Source organism: Microchirus variegatus (genome assembly GCF_963457635.1).
Source record: "Microchirus variegatus genome assembly, chromosome: 14".
NCBI classification, from domain to species: domain Eukaryota; kingdom Metazoa; phylum Chordata; class Actinopteri; order Pleuronectiformes; family Soleidae; genus Microchirus; species Microchirus variegatus.
In genome coordinates, this window is record NC_139815.1 from 7,329,365 (window position 1) to 7,355,168 (window position 25,804).

Below are 25,804 nucleotides of genomic sequence, written 5' to 3' on the forward strand. Positions count from 1 at the left end.
GTTTGACACGTGGTCTAAAACATTGGCTCAAAATAGTGCAAAATCTCAGCTTTTGGCACATCTTGACACCCAGGAAGAGGAAGTGCCCAGGTAGGTGACTGGCTGTCGTGTTTCCCATGTAAAACAACAGAACTAACGTGCAGCGACGTTGATATTTGTGTTTCTCTCCTTGTTTGTTTTCATTAGGGGAGGAGCTCCGTGGAAAGATCACTGTGCGTAAAAACAAGAAAGATCCTCGCTCACTGCTGGTCACCTTTGAACTCCGAGACAGGAAGCAAACGTACAGCCTGCAGTAACGTCCTCGTCACATGATACAAGGTTCAGCAAAACGTAGTCTCCAATGTTATAATTTGTGTCTGTGCCTTGTAATAAAAAATAGAATGAATGACGTTTCAGTGCATTTGATTTAACATCGCATGACCAAACTGTAGTCAACTTATTTTAGTGATTTGCAGGTGACAAAAAAATGTGAATCCAGTTTAGTCCAGTCAGCTGCATCTCATCATGTGATCATCTATTACCATGTGTTCCCATTAAGATGTCCAATTAAATTAAAAAAGACACAAGATCCAAGTATTTTCCTTAATTTCCATCCACATTCTCTTCCTAATTGTCCTAATTTGAGTTTGGGACATCATCCATCTTGCATGAGTTTAGTGGGACAAAATGGAATTAATTTATGTCGTGTTCACACCAGCCTTTCTAATTCCAATCCGAGTTTGTTTGCTCAGAAAGGCCGGTTCATTTGGAGAGGTGTGAATGCAGGAAGCGGACTCGGATCCACACCAAAGAAGTGAACTCTGGTCCGCCTAAAACAATAGGTCCCTACACTCTTAGAAATAAAAGTGCTAAGTAGAACCATATAAGGTTCTTCGGCTTGTCCTCTACCTGGAACCCTTTTAAACCCCTTTATTCAGGAAAGGGGTTTTAAGGGTGAAGTAAGTAGTTTATAGTGACATCCAGAGGAAGGGCTGAAATTTACAACAACAAACTGCTCCTCTGCTCACCCCCTCCCTTCCCTGAGCGCTACGGTATCCTCAGCAGGTCAAATGTCGTCCTCGTCGTCTTTCTCCGTGGTGCGGGCGTACGGTCAGGTACTGGTGTTCCTTTATCCGCTGTAAAATACGTGTGGTCCTCAGCCTCGTCTCGGCGCTCGATTTGTTCTCTCGTGTTTGTCTATACAGGCTCCCATAGAAACATGGCGTCGTGGCAATGCAACAGCGGCCCGCGACCATGTTATTTTATAACCCATAAATACTACACAGTGTCCCTTTAAAGGTTCTCTGGATCACAATGGTACTTACTAGACCATTTAGTGCTACCAAGAGTTTTTCAGAAGCAAATGGTTCCAGGGAGAACCTCAGCCCTTGTACAAGGACCCTTTTGGAACACCTTATTTATAAGAGTGTATGCAGCAAGCGGACTATAACGCAGGCCATTGCAGCCTGTCATGTAGGTTATGTGATATTTAAAAAGTGCATGTTCGAAGGACCAAAACCATGTAAGTGACGACATTTAGTCTGGTCCTCACTTCTTTAAAGGGTTTTTTGGGGGGGGGTTGGGGTTAGGCTTCTAGTTGTGATTGTTGCAGTTAAGGTATTGGCCTGGAATGCATTATTCTCACTTATTGAGGGTCCTCACTTTGAATGAAGCGCAAACTTGTGTGTGTGTTCAGTCTGAAAGGAAACAATTCACCAGACTGTCTTCTCAACTCTTTAACCACGGTCCATTTTTTAAAGTTTCATTTTCTGCCTGATCTGACTGAAGCTGACTGAAGCCGAACATGAATCAATTGATATTTTCTGCTGGACCAGTTCTCAAACAAATAAAGGACAATGATGTACAATTTTTTTGTACACTTAAAATTAATATATGAAGAATTAGCAGATGAAGAGATGTCCTTGTTTAGGATACTTTGGTTATACATATCTCTTGACTTCTAAAACCTCCTTATATCACTTTAAGAAAACAGTTTTTATTTGTTTGTTTTTATTTAACTTTGAAATTTGAAATGCACAAAGTGTGCAGAAACTCTGAGGTATCACAGTTCTCCTTTTGGGTGTGTAAATAGGTCTGATGATGATGATGATGATGGGAGCCTTGGGCCTCTGGTTGACCTCCTCCGCTGAATCACTGCTTTCCAGGCGGCTCAGATGGATGCAGCTTCTTATCACTCAGGCGACAGTGGGAGTGATCAATTAATTACACGAGCGCGCGTAATTAACGAGCACGAGGAGTAGACACCCAGAGACTCACACCCTCCTCCTCCTCTTTCTCCTCCTCCACCACCACCGCTATATGCAGTTAGTGGAGCACAGCTTTTTTTTTTTGTCTGGGCCTGAGACTGACAGTCAGCTTTAGTCCACCAAATGACAGACAGAGCTTTGTGAGGCTGCGTAAACCCGTGCGTAAACCGTGTCCTTGTCCTATTTTTTTAATTCAGAAAAAATCTAGATTTGCTATGATCCTGTGTGTGTGTGTCTGGGAGCAGAAATCAATTACAATTATTCTCCCTTGACAATGTAATTAAAGTGAAGGCCACGCCCCTCCCTGCACGCTCTTATCTGGAGCGGACGCACGTCCACACGTGCATGTTTTCACGGGAGTGGGGACTCCTCCTGTCACTGTGTGGCCCAGAGACGGTGTCAAAGCTGTACATGCTCAGATTAGTGTGTTCAGATTAGAAATATATGTCATTTACTGCTTTTATTTAATTTAGTTCAGGGTCCAGATATAATTGCTTAACAATGTATTTAACTCATAATGTTGCCTGTTTCTTCATAGCCTTCATTGGCTTAAAATGAATCACTTAAAAAAGGCCAATGTATATATAAAAAAGAGAGTTACATGCTTCTATACATTGGGACGATTATTAATATAATTTATATCATGTTTTAGGGAAAATAAACCCGTTGTTTTTGTTCAACATTTATAATATTATATGTATGTATTGTTACTGACACATGTCAATTTCCTTGAGTCTGTGTCTCGTGTAAATCCGCGCGCGTTTGTCGCTCGCGCTCATCTCGGGAATTTAAGGCCTTTAAAAAGATAAAAGCAAATGTTCCTTTCATGTGCTGAGACACTTGTTTTTCTGCTCTGTCTCTTTACGCGTTTACATCCTCGGGAATTTGTGAATGATCGGATTAAACTGGGTTAACTTGGATTGGACAGTGTGTGCGTGCGTGTGTGTGTGTGCGCAATGCAGTGTTTCACCATCTCCAGTATATGTCACCCTTTTCTTTCTCCACCCTCCGTTGTCACAGCTTTCAGTCCAGGCTCCAGTGGTTATTGGCTCCGATTCCTCCTGACACACGTGAGTTAAGTAATAATAAAAAAAAACTATACCTCCTCCTAAGACTTGAACAAACTCGTAGCTATACAAAGACCTCGCCTACTTTTTTTCTTCCCAACTCCATCATTGCTGCTATCGATGACGCACAAAGGAACGTAACCTATGGATCTTGGAGTGCGCCGTGCGTAAAACCAGTCAAGTGGGGAAAAAACTATTTATAGTTGAGGCCATTTTTAGCACAAAATCTTTGACCGTCACTTTTACTTATAGTCTACAACTTCCTGGAATCCAAAGTCCGCATAGGCGTAGTCTGGATGGATCTGTAATAACATTTATATTACTAATCTGTAACTACATCATCATAGTATTTGACTTGGAACAATTCGAATAAACGCTTTCGTTTGATTATTGCAATTTTTGCTTATTCTTCCTGTACAAAATCTTTCCTCAAGTCTCATGCCCAGGAGCTGTAACCGTGACTGTGACTGTGCCACAGACTCAGCACAGGAGCAAATATTATTCACACCTGAATGGACTCTTGATGTTTGCTTGTTAGGTTTCGCACCAATAACAACTCCAACGTGGACAATCTTCATCCCATAGGAGCTGCATGTTGTGTGTGTGTGTGTGTGTGTGTGTGTGTGTGTGTGTGTGTGTGTGTGTGTGTGTGTGTGTGTGTGTGTGTGTGTGTCCCTGGAGACAAGTGTATTAATCAGCTTGAAAGAGTCAGTCCAGAGCTCACGCATGCACTTTGCGCAACCGGAACGAACGCACACAGTAGTTCATGCGCACATATCGTTTTGTTGGCTCGGGTTGTCCCTTTAAAAAAAAAATCCGACTCCAAGGCCAATGATTTATCAAACTCCTATTATCAAGAAAATGTCACGCGAAGGGCACCTTCCTCTGCACTGACGCAAACTCTTTCCCCATGCACGGACCTATAGAAAAGCTTTGCACTTAGTGCTTTGCGCGGATACAGCACTCAGTCCGCCTACAGTCAGTCCACTCTTCGTCTTTTTTTAAAACAGCTGTTTCAAGTCTGCCTGCAGAGCTTTGGGAACATGGTGAGTGTCTGCAAACTCTTTCTTTGCTTTTCCACCTGCAGAATCATCTATTGAAAACTTGTTTTCTGTCAGTTTATTGTCAACTTTTCTTTCTTTCTTTTTTTTAATCAGTTCATGTTGGTTATAGTTTCTGTGCATGGAACTTAATGCAGGTGTGCCTCGATACTTTAACCTTCTTGATATAATATTGTCCACTTATTTACTCCTTCTATAAAACAATTGAATCAGTTTTTTTAATCATTTAAATGTAGTTTTTACTCAGTTGGATTTAATTGAGCCGTTTTCTATGTAAACAGAACAATTAGAGTCGGTGCAATGAGGCTGTTTACACGAACCTAGTTATTTTCTCACTAGGAATAGAATTAAGCATTAATCAACCAAGACTGTTTCTTCTTCTGTATTTTTTTCCCTGCTTAAATAACCACTTTATTCTTTTACAATCTAGTTCGAGTCTGTTTTTTATTTTTTTATCTTTTTATCTTTTTTTACCCGCCCCCATTCAAAGCCACATTTTTTTAGATACCACGCGTCTAATCACGCAGCCGCGGGTCCGCTCACTGCTGAAACGCCGGTGATCTCGTTCATGCCTGCCGGGGAGAGCAGTGCAGAGCCACCGAGACCCGCAGCAGCTTGTCTATTGCCCATAAAAATCAGTGGATGTGTGTGGCTGAATGACATGAGGGGAAATGGGGCGTAAAATTAAAGAATCTTGCAGAAAGCGAGAACTGGAGAAGCAAAACAACCCCCTCCCTCAAACACACACACACACAGTCACACACACACACACACATCACTTCACCCGCTAGACTGAGCTGAAACTATAGAGCAGCCAGAGCCTGAAGATGCTGCAGAAAAACGTTACAGAAAGATCATTTTCAGTGTTGAAGTGGGGATAATCAGCTGCTGCAGCCTCCTCCTCCTCCTCCTCCTCCTCCTCCTCACCCCTTCTATCCCTCCTCTGCCTCCTCTTCCATTGATCTCTCACTCCTCATGTCCCAGGATTTCTCTGATCACAGAGACATGACCAAACAACCGGCCAACGCGCCTGTCAGCTACATCCCGGCGCAGCAGCCTGACGCAGCTGCGGGAATTACAACAAACAAACCGGACAACAACGCTGCTGCCGCCGCCGCCGCCGCCGCTGCTGCTGCGTGCGCGCCGCCAGCCCCGCACCATCACCCGGCGCCGCAGCCTCCCTGCAACGAGAGCAAAACTTTTTGTCCCACGGAAAACAAACCGGGAGATGTGGACAGCAATAAAGCGTACGGGACGTTTAAAAGCACCCCGCCGCCACCTGTCCCCGGATCCGTGGCCGCCAACTCGGCCTTAATGAAGGATTCCGCCGGTTCGGCTCGCGGCGGCGGCGGTGGCGGGTCCGCACAGTACGGTGACCCGCTGCGGGCCACCGCAGAGCAGAACAACACCGCGGGAAACTGGCCGGCGATGAGCCAAACCACAATCATTCTGGGAACAGATGGGAACACGTCTGTTCAGCCCGGCACCGTGGCGGGGGTAAGTGCAGCTGAGTGAAGCATGGGTGGGGATGGTTAATGTGTTAATGTGTCGCTGAGTGGATTTGACCTGCTGGTGATGCCTCCACACAGGCACAGAGTGGCAGTTCCATTCACTTAAATGTTAAATGAGATTGTTTTTCCTCACGCTTCTTCTCTGTGGGGTTTGTCTGTGCGTAAAAGGTGAGAGGATGAATTTACGCAAAGCGGTTCTTTATGTCTGCGATGGTTTTTTTGCAGTCTTTTTTTAAATTATTATTATAAGATTTTGCAATAGTAATAACATCTATACTCTAGTCGTGTAGATTGTGTTGTGTTGTATGAACAATGGCATGGTAAACGTTTCTAATGTGGCACAGATATAAAGGCAGAACCAAAAAAAACATGACTCACAATCTGAACGGAGTGACGTCGACACAGATAATCTGTGCTGACACAGACACATGTCAGTGGCCCATGTTTTCTCCAGGAATACATTGCTAAAGAACATGCGTAAAAAGCGGCTGGTGTGTGTTTTATCAGAGCAGACTTCTGCAGACTTCTGCAGACTTGGTCTGTCCCTGCGCTGCGAAGCCTCTTTGTCTTCAAACCTCTGCAGTATGCCATCAAAACTTTAAATCTGCTTATGTCAGCGACATGTGCGAGGAAGCACAGTCTGTGACAGAGTGATCAGACTGCCCCGAGTCCTGATTTTCTCTCTATATTATTTATTTTTTAGCTGTAGGTTAAACCAGTTTAGTTTTTCTTGTTTTTTTTCTTAAATCTATTCATTAATTTTTATTTTGAAGGGAGCTCAGTTACAACACGCTCATTGATAGAGGATTGAACCATACTCTCGCGGGACTTTCGGTGTGTTCCCCACTCTCAGCAGACGCACTTGGTATGGCCCATAATCCCAGGTGTTACACGAGACTGCGACACGCGCACACACACACACATGCTGTTAAATGTAATTACACATCTGTCAGCAGCTATTCCTATTATTATATTGTTTTTAGTCTTTGTGTTTATTAATATTTCAGCTGTAATGAAACGCTGTGGTGATAACGGGCCTTTAAATGGCGCAGGCTTTTAAATGAAGAGCTGTTAAACTGTAATTGTGGAATTTAGAGTCAGACAACTTTTATGTAACCTGATGTAAAATGAATATAAAGGGGGATAAATCCACTCAGGAATTTCATACAATGAGCTTTTTCAACCGTAATGACTATTAACTATCAGCCTGTTGTTTTCCCCCAATAAATCAACTTTTGCTTTTAATTGTGACCAGACTGTGATTTTTCATTTTTGAGAATTAAATTCGTTTTTGTTTAATCCATCTCAGGCTGTCGACGAGGATGATGATGGTGGAGATGAGAATAAGGCCAGAGGAAACTGGTCCAATAAACTGGACTTTATTCTGTCGATGGTTGGATATGCGGTGGGACTGGGGAACGTGTGGAGGTTCCCTTATCTTGCCTTTCAAAATGGTGGAGGTAAGAGTTCTGACCGAGAAACAACCCCCCCCAACAAAAAATATGTATCCTTTTTACGGATTTTTTTAAGGATTTTGAATTATTTCACATGTTTTCTTCTTATCCGTGTTGGCGTTTACTTCAATAAAATATGTTTTATTTTAAAAAGAGAGATTATTTTGAACTGAACAATAAGACGAGGGGGAAATAAAAGGAAAGTGTGTATTATTATTATTATTATGATCGTTATTGGTTGCCAGTTGGTTGCCATTTACAGATTATTGATTATTAGTCATTAATCAGCGCAATGATCCACACTATCATCTATGTCAATTCATGAACAATTCATTTTCTCTCTTCATGTTAGTTTTCAGGCTTTTTTCCTGCTTAATTGTGCGCACCGTATAGCTCAGTGTTTCATATCCTTCCAGGAGCTTTTTTGATTCCCTACCTGACAATGCTGGGAATTGCCGGGATCCCAATCTTTTTACTGGAGGTTTCCCTGGGCCAGTTTGCCAGCCAGGGCCCCGTGTCAGTGTGGAAATGCATCCCGGCTCTACAAGGTAAACTGAAGGGAAATTAAAAAAAATAATAATGTTACTATATTTCTTATCTATTTCTTATCTTTTCTTAAGAGTAATTTATATATTTCCGTCTCATTTATTTATTTTAGGTTGCGGGATTGCCATGTTGATAATATCTGTCTTGATAGCCATATACTATAATATTATAATGTGCTGGACACTGTACTACCTGTTCGCTTCGTTGAAGGGCTCACTGCCATGGGCTAACTGTAGGAATGAGTGGAACACGATGGAATGTAAGGACAAAGACATGCTGCTGTTAGGTAAGACACACACTCACACACACCTGCACACACACACTCACACACTCAGTGACACACACACACATGCACCAAAAGCACCTCTCTCTTCACAATGCGCAATGCGTCATGAGCGCCTCAGCGGAGGTGTCCTGCAGTATAATGAATCCTGACCTGTGATCTCTGCGGTGTTTTTCACTCTCTGCACCTTCACTTTCACAACTCTTCTTTATCCGTTTGTTCACAAAGACGAGGAAGAAGGGCCTCACATTTAATAACACACATTTATAGAGCCATTTAGAGCCATTTTTGATCTGATAATTAGTCTTTATTTAAAAACCCCCCCCAAAAAAACCACCTAAATCAGCAGTTTGCAGCTGCAGCAGTGTGATGGTGTTCATTAAATTATTATGGATTAAAGTAAATAATCGCAGTTTTATTATCGACCTGCGTCGATTAAATATCGAAATGTCTGTTCATTTATTGTCAAATTTGCCTTTTGCCATTTTGCGACTTCAGCACAAAAAGTGCTTGCTTGACAAATTTACTGTACAGACTACAGAGCTGCTGCAGTGCTGCAGTGAGCCCGAGACTGACCCCTGCTGGCAGCCACGCGAATTGCAGACTGCCCGTTCAACACTGTCTCTCTCCCACTCTCTCTCTCTCTCTTTCGTTTTTATGAATAGGGAGTGAAATGAGACAGAAGCTTTGATTATATGAAAAATATAAATATTATAAATATTATTATGTGTACATATATAGTCACAGTTTTATTTATTTCAATGGTTTTTTATGTCAAAAGGCCATGTTTTGTCACTTGTTTCTTTCTCTGTCTCTGAGTGACGGGATTATTTTTGCATTTACATAAAATACAAAAATATAGAGTGATTTTAAGTATTTTATATATATTTAGTATACACATTATGTAAAACAAACAGGTTAACACATCTAAGTGATACTAAAAAAGGTGCCTTTTTTCCTTTTCTGCATGACGTGTGCAGTAAAAATAACAAAAACTGGTTCTTCTCCATACACTCGAGAAATGAGAAATAAAAGTGCTGAGTAGAACCATATAAGGTTCTTTGGCTTGTCCTCATAGAACCCTTTCTGGCTCCAGGTAGAACCTTTTTATAAAGGTTCCACTTGGAACCCTTTCAAAACCCTTTATTCAGGAAAGGGGTTTTAAAGGGTTCTCTGGATCAAAATGGTTCTTACTGGAACCATTAGTGTTACTAAGAACCCTTGAAAAACCCTTTCTTCTGGAAATGGTTCCAGGTAGAACCTCAGCCCTTGTAAGAGAACCCTTTCGGAACCCTTATTTCTAAGAGTGTATCCAGAATTTGATTTTTTTTTCATATCTGGCTGTGAATATAAAAGGAGAATAAAAACAAACATTTGTGTAATGCAGCTGCAGGACACTGAGGCTCTGCACACATTACAGTTTGCAGCAGCCCCGAGTATCAATCCTCATTTCTCTTAATCCGATCCATGTGTTCGCTCCCACTTTACTTTGATTGTGAAACGCTGAGTGCACAGTAAACTGTGGCTGCACACTCCCCTCTGTCAGTCTCCCCCCCCACACACAGTTGACGTGTGCTGTTTTGTGATTGGAACAGACTCGTGCATCCTGAGGGACAGAAACATCACCGCCATCAAGAACTCCACGTTCTGTCTGTCCCCGAGCACCATGGGAAATCTCACCAAAATGTTAAACATGACAATGGACAGCAACAAGACCTACGTCAGCCCCAGCGAGGAGTACTTTAAGTGAGTCAAACGTTCACCTGTTTAAGATTATTCTGTAATTGTACCACAACAGAGTGATATGCCAAATATCACCAATAGAATAAATCATTATGAACATCAGGAAATACATAAATATAAATTGTGAACATTTGTATTTGTATTTGAATTTTCAGATTTTTTTGTAATAAATTTAGACAAGAAAATTATGAATTAAATATATGCTCTATATGGTCTATTTATCTGTTTGATTTTTTGTTTTTTAGATACTAACAATTTTCCTTTTTAATGGAAACAATTGGATTTCAATAGAACAAGTTTTACACTCATTTAAAGAACAATTTTGGGAAGAGTTGTAAAATAATAGTGTTGGGCATTTGTTTTTTTAGAAAAAGAAAAGTGTCATCATAAGGAATGTGTAAATCTTTTGTAAAAGGTCTATAGTGACAATAATCTCTGTTAAATTTGCTAAAATAAGATTTATTTAACAGAGATTATTGTCACTATAGACGTTTTACAACACCTGGCTGTGGCAAAAGATTTACAGATGTTAAAACAGGTTTTGCTTATGATGACACTTTTCTTTGAAAGGGTTTCATAGATCATCTACTAAAAAAACAAATGTCCAACACTAATATTTTACTAAACTCTTCCCAAAATTGTCCTTTAAACGAGTGTAAAAATCTTTATTTTCATTGAAAAGGACAAATAGGGAAAGCCATGTACAAAATGACCATGCAACCAGTTTCAGTTACATTCTAGATATAAGTGTTAGTATCTAAAAAAACCCCCAGATAAATAGACCATATAGACCATATATTTAATTCATACTTTTCTATTTTCACTGGCTCACCTCATCGTAAAATTAACGTGTTTCTTTCATGTGCATATGACAATCACTACTTTTTTAAATATTTCCGTCATACACAGTGAAAATAGCCAATGATAATAGTAATAATAATAATATTGATAATGATAATGATGATAAAGAAAAGTTTAAAACAATAGTTGGGAATCGCTGCATTTTCCAAACTAAGGATTTTATTGTACTAACAGATGCTGTCACTTCTAGAGAGAAATACAAATAATTAATAAAACCAGAATAAAATAACTTAATCATACAGATTCACATTATTATTATTATTATTATTATTATTATTATTATTATTATTGTTATTGTTATTTAAAAAAGATGATCTGTGTTGGCTGAGTTTTGCTGTTTTGAATCTCACCTGCAGGTACAATGTCTTACACATCTCTAAAGGGATTGAATTTCCAGGAGACCTTCGCTGGCCTCTGGCAGGCTGCCTCTTTCTGGCCTGGCTCATCGTCTACGCTTCTTTAGCCAAAGGAATCAAGTCGTCTGGGAAGGTAACGGAAAACACGGAAACACCAAAGACAAACTCCGACTTAGATCTCTGTTCATCTCTTTCTGGAAGAAGCTCTGCTCCTCAGCAAGAAATGAACAGATTTGGTTTTAAGTTACACATTCTCTTCTACACTCTTAGAAATAAGGGTTCCAAAAGGGTCCTTCTACAAGGGCTGAGGTTCTACCTGGAACCATTTGCTTCTGAGGGTTCTTGGTAACACTAATGGTTCCAGTAAGAACCATTTTGATCCAGAGAACCATTTAAAACCCGGAATAAAGGGTTTTAAAAGGGTTCTCGGTGGAACCCTCCAAAAGGGTTCTTGGTGGAACTTTTATAAAAAGATTCTACCTGGAGCCAAAAAGGGTTCTCCTATGAGGACAAGCCGAAGAACCTTATATGGTTCTACTTTTCTACACTTTTATTTCTAAGAGTTTACAAGATAACATGCAGACAAACATAAATTGTAGATTTTATGACTTAAAGGGCCATCAAAGCAGATCATTATTACACTTAAACGTTTACAGGCAACTTAACAAAATAAAAAATAAGAATAACAGATAACAAATAACTGTCACATCAAGGATTTAGTATGTAATACTGTGCACAGAGATTGTTTCTGATGGAACTGAACCAAAGGGACAATTCAGATTATATTCTTGTATCATGCTGCCCCCTGCTGGACAGATAGATGTGTGACACACCTGAACCTGAAATGTACTCAGCTCCATCTATTGCAGAATGTAGGACAACAAACAGCTTGTAGAAATTGAAGGAAACACATATTGTCACATTTTTATGTGCATACATTTTGTTATTTAATTAAGGTTCAGTAAAAAAGGAGTATAATTTAAATGGTCTGGTTAAAAAGATAAGCAGCAAGACTGTTAAGATAAGGATAATGAAGAATAAACATGCATTAACAAGAAAAGCACAATATAAAAAGATATAAACACTGAGACTATATGAAAAAGCTAAATAGAGTTAAATAGAATAGAAAAGTCTGGGGTCACTTAGAAACGTCCTTATTTTTGAAGGAAAGGCCCTTTTTTTCAATGACTCTAACACTAAATAAATGAATCATAAATACACTCTATACATTGTTAATGTGGTAAATGACTATTCTAGCTGCAAACGTCTGTTTTTAATGGAATATGTACATAGGTGTATAGAGGCCCATTTCCATTTCCAGTGTTATGATGCTACATTGTGTTAATGGCGTTGGAAGGCTATTGAATGATTAGAAAACTCTTGAAAACCCTTGTGCAATGATGTTAGCACAGCTGAAAACAGTTCTGCTGGTTCTTTGACGAAAGGGTAAAATTAGTATTTGGAATAAAAATTATTATTTCTAATCTTGTCAATGTCTTGACTATAATTTCTATTCATTTTGCAACTCTTTTGATGAACAAAAGTGTGACTTTTAATGGAAAACACAAAAACATTGTATAACTTTTGACTGGTAGTGTACACAATAGACAATTTCTAGGATATATACAGTATGGACAAGATATTTACATTATAAACAGAGATTGAGAATGGGATATTATATGTTTAGACTTTTGTAAAAAGACAGTATATTGCACATGATGTGACCTTCTTTGTTGTTTTACATTATAAGCTTAATTTTAATTTCCTCCCGTCCTTCTTATTTTTGCCATCTCTTGTCTCCTCTGTGCTCAGGTTGTTTATTTCACGGCCACATTTCCCTACGTGGTGCTGGTCATCCTTCTGATCAGAGGAGTGACTCTCCCTGGTGCCGCAGACGGCATCCTCTATTTTATCACACCGAAATGGGAGAAACTCAACGACGCCAAGGTAAACGATTTTTGCTGGTGTCACAGCGTTGTGTTCTTGGCTGTTTCCTTGCTCCTCACCCTCTCTCCTTCTTGTCATCAGGTGTGGAAAGATGCAGCCACGCAGATCTTTTTCTCACTCTCAGCTGCTTGGGGAGGCCTCATCACGCTCTCGTCTTATAATAAGTTCCACAATAACTGCTACAGGTAAACACTCAAAAGGTAAACGATGCTTTTTTGCCAGACAAATTCAAACTGTCAATGCAGACATGTGACATGTTTTCATCCATAATAAATGAGTCTCTCTGCAGTCGGCAATTCAGTGTTTCCTTATTTTTCTCACTCTTAAGTGTATACAAGGCAGATACTGGGCTCAGTCTGGGCTTAAATGTGTTTGTTTGGGTAAGGCATTGAGTTTAAGGTTTGGTTTGGTTGTCCAAATGAATAAAGTCAATGAAGAGTCCTGTGTGTGTGTGTGTGTGTGTGTGTGTGTGTGTTCTTGTACTGGCGGCATACTGAGGACCAGTTATGTTTTTTTTCCAGCAAAGTGAGGACATTTTGGCCGGTCCTCACTTTGTTTTCATTGAAGTCACTTCCTTAGGTTGTAAACATGCTATACTCTGTTTTTAACAGAACTCCACAATTTGGTACAAAAACCCATTTTCCAGCCCTGGTGTTTCACACACTTTTTGCTCTGGGGCTCCACCTGCAGACATGTTATGGAACTGCACCCAGTGGTTCCTTAAAGATGTCATTCATGAAGTAGATATTTGTAATTGTGTTGATTTATAAAGTGGAAATGCTGGTCCTCATTTTGTCAGCACTTTTACCCGGTCCTCAGTATGCAGCAAGTACAAGAATGTGTGTGTGTGTGTGTGTGTTTGTGAAGTAGTGCACCTCCTAGTGTACTTTTTCTGCAAATGCAGAAGACTTTTAGAGCCCTCTATTTGCACTTTATAATCTCAACACTGGAGGGCGCTTTTGGACCTGTTATATGTGTGTGTCCCCTATCAAGTCACTTTTTAACAGTAAATAAGTACAGCGCGTATGCAGCAGCAACTAAAGCATGTATATGTTATTTAGACTCTTTCTCTCTTTTCTTCTCTTTTATCTCTTTTCCCCTGCAGGGACACGATCATTGTCACATGCACAAACAGTGCTACCAGTGTATTTGCTGGGTTTGTCATCTTCTCAGTCATTGGGTTTATGGCACACGAGTTGAAGGTGCCGATAGAGAAGGTCGCAGATGAAGGTGAGATACCAAACTGACATCATCGTCGTCAGCAGCAGCAGCTGGGCATCACTTCTTACTGAAACAGTCTTTTCATCTGTGTGTGTGTTTGTGTGCACTTTAATCCATCCATAAATGTCTTTCTGTGTGTATGTGTTTTGCACACGTGTTTCAGGTCCTGGCATAGCTTTCGTGGTATATCCAGAGGCTCTGACCCGACTTCCCCTGTCTCCATTTTGGGCGATTATCTTTTTCCTCATGCTCCTCACTCTCGGCCTGGACACTATGGTAATGTATGCTTCTTCATTTCCTCTTCCGTCTTGACGTTAAAGAACGTTATTTACTCTATTTCATCATATTACATTGTAGAGCTGCAACTAACGATTATTTTTGTAATCGATTAATCTGTCAATTATTTTCTCGAGTAATCGATGAGTATTGACGTTTGGTCCATAAAATGTCAGAAAATGTTAAAAAACGTTGATCAGTGTTCGTCAAACCTGGAAATGACGATGTTCTTGAATGTCTTGTTTTGTCCACAAACCAAAATGATTCATTTGAATGATTTCTTTGTTTATGTGGAGCAAAGAAACGAAGAAAACGTTCACATATAAGAAGCTAAAACAATCAGAAATCTTGTTTTAATCATGAAAAAAGCTTCAAACCGATTATCGATTATCAAAATAGTTGCGGATTAATTGAGTAATCGATTAATAATCGATTCATCGATTAATCGTTTCAGCTCTATTACATTGTGTAAAACCTAATCAGACGTTCAGGAATTAAAGCAGACCTAGACTGGAAGTTCCAATTAACGCTGTTTTTTCGTGTGTATCTGCGTCATTACTTAGCCCTGAAGTTTTGAAACAAACAGTTCAGCCACTGCTGAGAACGCTGTGTTTTATTCTAATCTTGGCGAGATCTCCCTTCTGGTTACGTAAACAGTATTTCTCCGGAACAGCAGATCGTCCTGCTCCGGGCACTAGTCCGGGTACATCTGGTTGCGTACATTGAACCACAGAAGAAGAATAACGTCTGTTGTAGAGGTGTTTCACGAGCAACAGTGTCTTCTGACTCTGGGTCTGACTCCGGGTCAAAGTCATAAAAGGGACTGCAGCAGGGAGTCATGAAGAAGCTCACTCACATATATGTGCAACAGGACCACTCTATGTGAGCTTTAAGCCTGTATGATATATTCAAAAAAATCTGAAATTAGCGAGACCTCAGGGTCTACCTATGTGCCCTGCTACATATTTACCATTAACTAGGTGCTTACTAACATGCATATAAGTCGCATACTAGCCCTTTATTTGTAAATATGCATGTATAGCATGTATACATGCAATAAGCATGTATTAACAACTTGTGTAGGAAAAATCTTAATTCATGTTGCAATAGAGGTAGAATAAGGTTATGTAGGCTAAGGTGTTAATACGTGCTTAATAATTACTAATAAAGGGATAGTATGTTACTTATAGCACCCAGTTAATGGTGAATATGTGTTCCCTAATATAAAGTGCTACCGGAAAAACAATTAATGTGAGAATTGTGTCCCGTTGTCCTTTTTGCACGACACAAGACAGTGTAAACGTTACTTTTTTTGTTAAAAAGTCAAAATGGAGAGACATCCTTTCTGTATTTGCATTCTTAAATTGCATCGCTCTTGTCCAGTTACAGTTATTTTCCTTGCATCATCCCAGATGTCATTCCACATCTCCTCACACTCTCCCAGACCTCTCCAAGTGTCTGAACACCCAGATTTGAGCAATCCCTCAGACTGACCTAAAAGCTTCTAATGGAAGCATTGCCCTGAGAAAGAAGTACTCGTTTACTTTCTTTGTAATTTTTTTTCGATATGTCATATTTTTCCATAACTTGATTGAAAGCGATTCCCTTCGCTGTCCAACATTTGAAAGTTCTGTCCAAGGTTCCTGGGAGAAAGTCTAGCGTTATCAGCGATCGGTGTGATAAACAGACTTCCACCGCTACAACTCAAAGTGATAAAACTCTTAATTGTAACACTTACTTTTACAGACTAAGTCCTGATGTGACTCCAGAAAACACATACTTTTTCTATCTCAGATGCTTTTTAAAGGCAAGAGCACCTCCAGGTTAAAAAAGAAACCATTCCATGTTGAGCACTGCTGCAGAGCAGAGCAGATGGCAAAGTGGCACATGAAGACACAAGTCAACAGTAACAGTACATGAAAATGTGACTTCACTTTGGCAGCTTCCGCTCCGAGGAGTTCGTTTGGTGGCTTTGTCGTGGAAATCAGCTTGGGCGGTAATAGGCTTGGGATGTTGACAGGAAATTAGTTTTGGCGAGAGCAAGGAGGAGGAAGGAGAGGAGCAGATAGCTTGGTGTCAGTGGATTTCTTTTGCTATACCAGCCTCAGCATCACGTTGTCTGTATGTTCATCCATGAGCCCTAATTGTAATCTTGTGCACCTTTAGAGTAACTTTCTGTATTAGCTTTTGGAAATACATAAAATTCATTGGATAGATTTGAACGTAGATACCACAATAACACTGGAGGCAGAGGTGCTGACAGCAGCAGCCGCTCTGATTCAAATGAGCTAAACTTGCTGACTGGAGGCTATGCAGTTGTAATGCAGCTGCACGGACAATTCTATGTGTTTCTGTGGTGGAGATAGGCAATTAGGATCTACAGTTAGCCTGTAAAACAACTGGGAGTTGTAGTGCATTATAAACCTTAAATGATGGTTTATAGGCAAAAGCAAATATGTAGTGCATTCACTGAATTAACTTTTTAAATGACCTTATTTCTTCTCTTGCGTTTCTCTTTCTCAGTTTGCCACGATCGAGACCATCGTCACCTCCGTGTCAGACGAGTACCCCAAGTACTTGAGGAAACATAAGCCAGTCTTCACCCTGATCTGCTGCGCCTGCTTCTTCATCCTGGGATTTCCCATGATTACAGAGGTAGGACATGGACAAAAACATCCAACGTCCTCTGCAGTGTGACATGCAGAGATGTCACACTGCAGAGAGGACGCTCGAGCATTTTCTCCATGCTCTGTGAATAAGCTGACAGATATCTGCGCGTGAAGTGAAGTCGCGGCCTTGAGTTGACAGACTTGCTGAGTGAAGTAAGAGAAGCTCAGCCTCCAGACAGCAACATTCCACCTAAAGTGGGAGTTACACGTCGTTTCTTATTATCCGGTACTCAGTGGCGGCTCCTGAAGAAAATTTCAGTGGGGGCAATTTTTTCTGATAATGATAAGGTGACCCATTCAATAAGTGCATAAAGCAAGACAGTATCAATTTCTTGTTAGATGATAAACAGTCCTTCTTGTGTCCACTAGATGGCAACTTGATAAACAAATATTATTTACATGAATCTAATGTATGATGTAAAATAGCTAAACAGGACACAAGATGTGTCCAGCAACCACATAAAGACAAGAGCAGCATATTATGTCAAGTATTTATTAACTGACCAAGGATCAAGAGCTTTCACAACTTTTACCAGATACATACAACAAACATATTTCTCGCGCCCCAGCAGCCAATGCCGCGTCTACTGTTATATGTCTATGGTTGTACACGCCCAGGCCTGAGACTGGAGGGCTAGCAACGGGAGGCTCTGGGCTGCAGCCATACCCGCCTCGTCAAATCGCCCCAGAAGAGGCGGAACCATAAAACGTGACTTGAAGCTGATGATTCTGATTGGACGATGACAGATAATATGTCCAGAACACTGATAATAACTACCCAGCTGTCAAAGACGACTGAAAGGAATATTAGTACTAAAGATCTTAGGAATTGCTGAGGAAAAAAATTATCTTTCTCCTCCTAGTTGGGAGGGCGTCGCCCAAATCGCCCCTATACACTGGCCGCCCCTGTCCGGTACGAAGCACAAGTGTACAAGTAACAACCGTGCTGAAAAAAAGTGAGCGAGGAGAGGAGCACCAGTGTAACATAAGGCAGTGAAAGCATTTGTGTAATTGTTTGTGTTTTGTTTTGTGTGTCCGTCCATGACAGAGTGGGATGTACATGCTGCAGTTGGTGGACACATTCGCTGCCTCCTACTCTTTGGTCATCATTGCTATTTTCGAGCTGGTGGGGATTTCCTACCTTTATGGTGAGTGCAGCTCTCGTAGTGAGCTTCTAGCGGCTGAAAATCACATTGTAATGTAACGACATGTATGTATTTACATCCCATAATATGAAAAACGCAGGAGAACTCAAGGTGACGTAAGGGAAGGTCATGAGGTCATTAAAATAAACAAGTAACTGGGCAACTTCAAACTTCAAATCCGCCGATAACTTCAAAGTTATCGGCGTTAAAGTTAGCGCATGCTGCGTTTCCATGACAACTGACCCGGAATACGTGACTCCCGGTCGTTAAAATTAGTCTCTAAAGTAGCGCTAAACTTTAAAAACAGAGGCACACATACGCAATACACAGGTATGCTGGTTATTCTTAGCGCTGCTATTTTCATTTAATAAACAGGCTGCTCCAGTTCGACTGTAGGCACGCGCTAACGGCGCTAAAGGAGCTAACGGAGCTAACTGATAAATGGTGCCTTGACTCCGGTGCCGAGCCACGAAAAACTGCGTTACTTCAGAGACTCATTTTAACAATCGAGCGTTAGGTAAAACATGACGTCATGTGTGTCTTTTTCCAGGTCAGTCGTCATGGAAATGCGGCATGCGTTAACGTTTTGACGCTAGTTTTAAACTTTTAAGAGCTTTCCTTTCACCTGGGGAAGTCAGAATTGCATTTTAAGTAACACAGTTTTTCGTGGCGCAGCACCTGAGCCCAGGCACCGTTTATCAGTTACCTCCGTTAGCTGTGTTAGCTCCTTTAGCACCTTTAGCGCGTGCTACAGTCGAACTGGAGAGGCCTGTTTATTAAACGAAAAGAGCAGTGCTACAAATAACCAGTGTACCTGTGTACTGCGTATGTGTGCCTCTGTTTATTAAAGTTAAGCGTTACTTTAGAGACTCATTTTAACAATCGGGAGTCACGTAAAACATGACGTCACATGCGTCTTTTTCCGGGTCAGTCGTCATGAAACGCGAAACGTTGAAACGCGGCATGTGTTAATGTTTTGACGCCATTAACGTGCGCAGCGATAGTTTTAAACTTTTAAGAGCTTTCCTATCATCGGGTGAAGTCAGAATTGCATTTAAAGTAGGGATAATTGCATAATTTAATGCAATTATCATAATGAGCATAATGATAATTTTCCCAACTGAAATCACAATATAACACATTTTAGCGAATCACGAAGGCTGCATTTTCGGAAATATTCTGCCTATAGCAGCTTTCTATTGCTCGATACTTTGTTGGATGCCAGGGAACCTTTTGACGCGTTATGTGGACAACATGCCAACTTAAAAAGAAAAAATCTACACCACTTAGCGCAGGGAACATGTGACATGTTTCAGCACACAATCTATCTGATACCTAAACCTGTGACCACACACAATGACAATGAGAAAATGCTGATCCAGCCGTGACCACTAGGTGTCTCTGTTGTAACGTGTAAGTGTCACACAGACACACAGACACAGAGCTCAGGTGTTGAGTGTTTGGAGGCTGTTACCGAGGGGAACGGTCAGTGGCTCTCCTCCAGTTTGTCACAGCATCAGTACAGGTGACATATTGAAATGATTTGGTGACTTTGCCTCCTCATGTCACTCACTGTTATCCATCAATAAAGGCAGAGGAATGAAGCCATCTGCTCTCCTCGCCTTCTCTGAGAGACAACAGAAAGTGATATTCTCTCTCTCCCTCTCTCACTCTATTTCTCACACACATTCTCATATATATATATGGATGAAGCGAATTCCCCCACGCCTTTTTTAAAGGGACCATATTAAACCCAGGTCTTTCTTTCTAGCTTTCTCCCATTCCTCACCCTTTATTTTATTTCTCCTCTTGTTTTGTTTTTCTTTTTCTTTTTAGGTCTACAGCGATTTTGTGAGGACATTGAAATGATGATTGGTTTCCAGCCAAACCGATTCTGGAGAATCTGCTGGGCCTTTGTGACGCCAACTATTCTGACGGTGAGTTTGTTTTTACTTACACACACACGTACACACACGTACACACACACGTACACACACGTACACATGCACCCGCGCAGACAGACGCAGCCTAAAAAGTTCATTGATTTGCCATTGGAAAGAAACAGGGACGAAATTGCTCCTGTTACACTGAAAGAGAAAATGATTTCTTCCTTCCAATCCTTATCATGTCACCAAGTCTCAAGTATGGTTGTGCCATATACTGTTGTGTTACATACACACACACACACACACACACACACTCACTTGTTTTGCAACACAAGCTGTAAGACCTTAAGCACAGTGTTTATCAGCATGTCACTGCTGGGCATTAATGTTAGTATTTGTAATGGAAAAGCCACTGTAGCTCCAGAGCAGAGGTGACGATGACAAATGGAAACTCCTGCTGCTCTCGAGGGACATCAGATTTCCTCATTCAGAGCTCATTGAGGCACAACGCCGAGCTAATCTGTTTCTGTCTGTCCTCGCCTTCCTCTGTGTTTTCCTTTTCTTTTGTTTGATTTAGAGTAAAAGGGGAAGCTGAGAGTTTTTAATTCGGAAGAAAGGTCTTATTGCCGTCATCCATCTCTTCACCAGCTTCATCTACATGTCCTGGAATCTGCGCTGGGAATAAATGTGCTGTACAGAAAATCATTAGAGTCCAGCTGCAGTGCACTGAAGATGGAAATTCTGGCCATTAAAAAAATAAAAGATTTTGCTTATATTCACACTGATCATTTAGTAAAAATGACATATTTTGCATTTACTCTGGAGTGATTTTCCTGAAGGTCACATTGGCAGCATCTGTAGTTCAGAATGTAAAATGAGTGGTTTCTAATATGAAGGTCGGCAGTTTGATACCTGGCTTCCCTTGTTTGTGAGCCAATGTGTTCTTGGGCAAGACACTTAAGAGATACATGCAAGTTTTCTGAAACGATGGGAAACATGGATGCAGTTCTAGTTCATTCTTTCAATAAAATAAAATAACATTTTATTTGTATAGCGCCACATCATAACATAGGTTATCTAAAGGCACTGCACGTGAGACAACATGAGCAAACACTCGGCATCACTGGAGAGAAAAAAACTCCCTTTTAACAGAAGAAGAAATCTCTGACAGAAGCAGACTCAAAGATGTGCGGCCATCTGCCTAGACAGGTTGGGATGAAAGGAACAATGGGGGACTGAAAGAGGGCAGAGAAAGGACAAGAGGGAGATGAGGTAGACACAGAAGAAAGAGACCAGGATCAGAAATATACTGTACAACAATTGAGTCAATTTTAAGTTTGAAATGATTAATTAATAATAAAACGTTCAGCTTTAACACTAGAACTACTTAGGGCTGTCATTTTGACCTGCTTTTGATTTTTGTAGGGTGATAACTTTGTTGAAATTAAACATATGAGACCATATGTCGGTGACTTTTCCTAAATATGTGCATTTATTGTTTTAACAATGTTAGATCATTAAAACAACAAAAGGCAAAAAAATTCTGGTTATGTCTACTTTTAACTAACATAGCCGTCAATATGATGGTATGTGTTATAAATCATGTAACTTGAAGACGTCACCTTGTCTACAGCTATCTTGGTTGTAAACTAGCATAAATAAAACAACTAATGATGTCATCAAGAAGAATAATGAATGTCCACGAGGCATTAGCTCTACTTCAGAGCATGAATGAGGCTGTGGCTGATGGAGATGCAGCTTCATGGATAGAGTGGTCCGTGGGATCGTCTGACGTCTTTTTTTTTGTTTCCTCGTATATCATCTTTATTCACATTACATCATTTATTTTCAGTTTGTACTTTGATTATTGAAATGATATGCAAGACTCTATGAGACTCTACTGACTGCAATGATTGGTAGACGGCGGTAGGTGGCGCCACATGCCAAAACATGATTTCAAAACATAAACATGATTTGCAGTCTGCAAAATATTTTTTTAATGCAAATATTTTGTCTGTAATGTTGTTGTTGGTGAGTTCAGTTTGTTATATGAACATTATTCCTCAGTCTTTGTGACATATTAGGAGGATCTTATGGCCAGTTGCTTTAGATTTATTACATAATGCACCTTTAAGCACTGGATTTTCCCTCTTGGTTTAATACCAGTCAGGAGCAGTTCCTTTTAAAGAAAATTTAAAGAAATGACACATGACACATGATTTTTAGAATTGTAAAATTGCTTGTTGTGGTTATTTTCTGTCACAGAAATCACACACAATGTGATTGTTTGAATATTGCAGAGCCTCGTGAAAGGAAAATACTGATTTATTTCAAATTAATTCCTCAAATGTGCTTGTTCTGTTACAACATGACAGGCAAATGTTTTGTTTCACACATTAGAAGTCATTATTCCAAAGACCTTGAGAGAACACGGTTCACTTGAAATATCACTTTTACAAGTAATAAATGTGTTCCCGAAAATATCTCGTGAAAATCTGCAAACACGACACTGTCACTCTTAATCCTTCACACTCCAGCATTTCATTTCAAGAACATTTATTCATGTGGCATATGCAGGGCATCCTGGGACTGAGTCTGTACCAGTGGAAGGGGATGACATATGAGGACTACACCTACCCCACCTGGTCCATGGTCATGGGCTGGCTCATGGTGATCTGCTCCGTCATCTGGATCCCCATCATGTTCGCCGTTAAAATGTACCTCGCCCCTGGCTCCTTCTCTGAGGTAATAATTGAGACGAATTGTCACGTATGTTTTGTTTGTGCCTGTGCGCACACACACACACACACACACACACACACACACACACACACACACACACACACACACACACACACACACACACACACACACACACACACACACACGGTAGCTGAGAAATCAATAGTCTCATCCTCCTTCACTCATTAGCAGGGAAAGGCAGGCTGCTGGGTGAGTATTAATTTGGACATTTTTCTGCAAGTGCGACGGGTGATTTTTAAAGAGCCTGCACAGATTAATGGATGATGAGGATTGTGGCTTTTTTTGTCCTAATGTCCCACAACAGCCTCAGTCACAGACTATTTTACAACTTTATATTCTCAATTGTGATGCAATAAATGCACAATTATAATAGAGTTTACTTTTACATATGGGAAATATATGGAGAATGTAACACAGAAAAGGTATTTTACATCATATGGAGTAGAAGACATGGAGCAAACTAGAAAATATATTTTCACAGGCACACAAGCAAGATGAAAAAAGTGAAAAGGCTCAAATTTACTGGTTAATGTTAGATTTAAATGATTGCACAATGGTTCGGAAGAGTTTTGCTTTCAAATGTGAGAAAACAAATATATTCCAATCAGAGGTTGCGCTAGACTTTTTTGTTGTCTGTCATTTTGACTGACAGGGTCATAAAATGACGGAAAATATTCGGTTAACGCGACCCCTGATTCCAATATACCAGAGGACGGTTAGTTCACTTCCTCAAATGTGTGGATTAACCCTTTAACACAGAGCGTATCGCTGAAGACACGTTTGCACAAGCACACTTTGCATTACCGTAGTTACGGTGACGGTTTGTGCTATCGTAAACAAAAATAAATAAATACAAATTTGGTTTCTGAAAGCTGAGGTTTCAGGTTAAAGGGGGACATATTATGCAAAATCAACTTTTTAATAATTCAAATCCTTATATTTGGGACTCTGGAGGCCCTATCAGTCAAGCAAAGTGTGAAAAAAGATGACTCACTCATGTTTTTGTGGTCCTCCTCAGTCTAAGTACAGGAGATAAAACATGCAATGTTAACTTCCGCGCTCATTGTGACGTCACAATGCGCTAAATTCCTGGAATTGTTGTCTCGTGGAGCTCCACTTTGTCCGTAAAACACGCAAGAGTGCTGGCGAGGGCAACTGTATCCGAAAACCAGAAGTCCGCAAAGCTTTCTATTCTTGGCTCCACAGTGCAGTACAGAGTTCTACACAAACTTCCAGCCTCAGAGGATATATCTGTCCAGTATATACATATGTTATATATGATGACAATGTGCAAATGATCACTTTTCCAAATGCTAACAGCTGTTAGCTCCCAGTAGCCTCTGTGGCTGATGTCATTTCCTGTCCCTTAAGTTTTGTTTTACTTTTTTTTAGTAGAGATACTACTAAACTGAGCGTTCTGAACAGGGCTGTTTTGGCAGGGTGATTAAACTGCTGTGGTGCTTCATCCTTGTGGTATTTTGACCAAAGCATGTCACAGACATGTTCATTAGGAGACCAGGGAACTAGGTTAACTTGGAGAAATAGGGTATAATATGAGTCCTTTAAAGCCAAGGTGTGGTTATTACGGTAATTTCACAGGAAGTATCAGCGTCTTTGTTGCCAGAGAGGAGTGAGTGGGAAGAACACCTGCACATAGTTTACATATGTTTGGCAAGTTTCAAATTGAACAGTCAAAATCTGTTGTTCATGTCCAACTGCAGTGTTTTAGATTGTTAAAACAGTATTTTAATATGCAGTAAAATGTAAATAATGCCAGATATTGAAAGTTATTCTGGAAAAATGGGCTAAAGCACTTTAGGTGTTAAAGTGTTAAACAATTCCTGGTGGCATTTTGGAAAAAATATATAGTTACCACTACAAAATCTAAACATACATACTTTGGCTACATACTATAAAGTGACTTTATACCTGTGGCCTATCCCTCACAGTTTTCACTCGCTGTATCCACTCTGCCTGTGTAAACCCCGCTGCGTGTCGCCTCTATCTTTTTACAGCGTCTGAAGCTCGTCTGCTCCCCTCAGCCGGACTGGGGTCCTTTCCTGATGAAGCACCGCGGAGAACGCTACAAGAACATGATTGACCCTCTGGGAACCAGCTCCCTGGGGCTCAAACTGCCCCCAAAGGACTTCCAGCTCGGCGCTTACCAGTAGCAGCTGCCCCACCACTGTAACACCGACAACTTTCAACCCCTGCAGGGGATGTCGTGAGGGAGCCAACTGCTCTTCTTCTCCTCCCTCTTTCTCTCTTTCTTTCTCCCATCCATTCTTCAACCCCTTTTTTCTTTTTTCTTCTTGTCTTCCTCCCTGTATTGTGGTTGTGGAGATTTATCCTCTTTTCTCAGCCTCCTCTCCACTCCCTCTCTTCTCTGTGGGAGGAGTGGCTGCCAAGGCGGAGTCTACTCCTCCGCTGCTGCTTCGTACTTAATGGGCTATCATTTCCTCCCACACATGACCACTGATTACTCTAGAGCCCTTTCCAGGGATCTTTCTTCCAAGAGAAAAATTGTGTCATAAAATGACACAGCTCAGACTGCACTTGCAATATTAGACTCAACATAGCTGCTCCCGATGGAGTTTATGTGTGTTTGTTTGTTTGTGTGTGTGTGTGTGTGTGTGTGTTTGTCATCATATTTGTGTGTAGAGTTAATGAATGATTTTTGCTGAGCGCTGACAGGAAAACTAAGAAAATTGAGAGAGAGAGAGAGAGAGAGAGAGAGAGAGAGAGAGAGAGAGAGAGAGAGAGAGAGAG

At 40.6% G+C, this 25,804-nt stretch overlaps 2 protein-coding genes across 3 annotated transcripts in view; both read left to right on the top strand.

The window, feature by feature from the left end:
* The window catches only part of prmt3 (protein arginine methyltransferase 3), a 58,179-nt gene extending 57,854 nt beyond the window's left edge, over nt 1-325 (top strand). Inside the window, exon 16 of the mRNA XM_083900973.1 lies at nt 187-325. Within this exon, the coding sequence (XP_083757099.1) occupies nt 187-296 (110 nt within the window). The 3' untranslated portion in view covers nt 297-325. The remainder of the gene's footprint in view (nt 1-186) is intronic.
* Nucleotides 326-5,349: 5,024 nt separating this feature from the next.
* slc6a5 (solute carrier family 6 member 5) lies at nt 5,350-25,206 on the top strand (the record flags this gene model as incomplete). 2 transcript variants are annotated; one of them, XM_083900391.1, is made up of 15 exons in its annotated part: nt 5,350-5,871; nt 7,195-7,345; nt 7,756-7,887; nt 7,998-8,171; nt 9,764-9,914; nt 11,129-11,261; nt 12,941-13,075; nt 13,157-13,260; nt 14,181-14,305; nt 14,460-14,572; nt 17,096-17,227; nt 18,290-18,389; nt 20,223-20,323; nt 22,850-23,017; nt 25,051-25,206. In XM_083900391.1, 15 exons carry the CDS (start codon nt 5,350-5,352, stop codon nt 25,204-25,206), a joined length of 2,397 nt encoding a protein of 798 aa, XP_083756517.1. The 2 variants fall into 2 exon arrangements, with proteins under 2 accessions (XP_083756517.1, XP_083756518.1); XM_083900392.1 differs by having other exon boundaries at nt 5,350-5,868.
* Between the last annotated feature and the right edge of the window lie 598 nt (nt 25,207-25,804).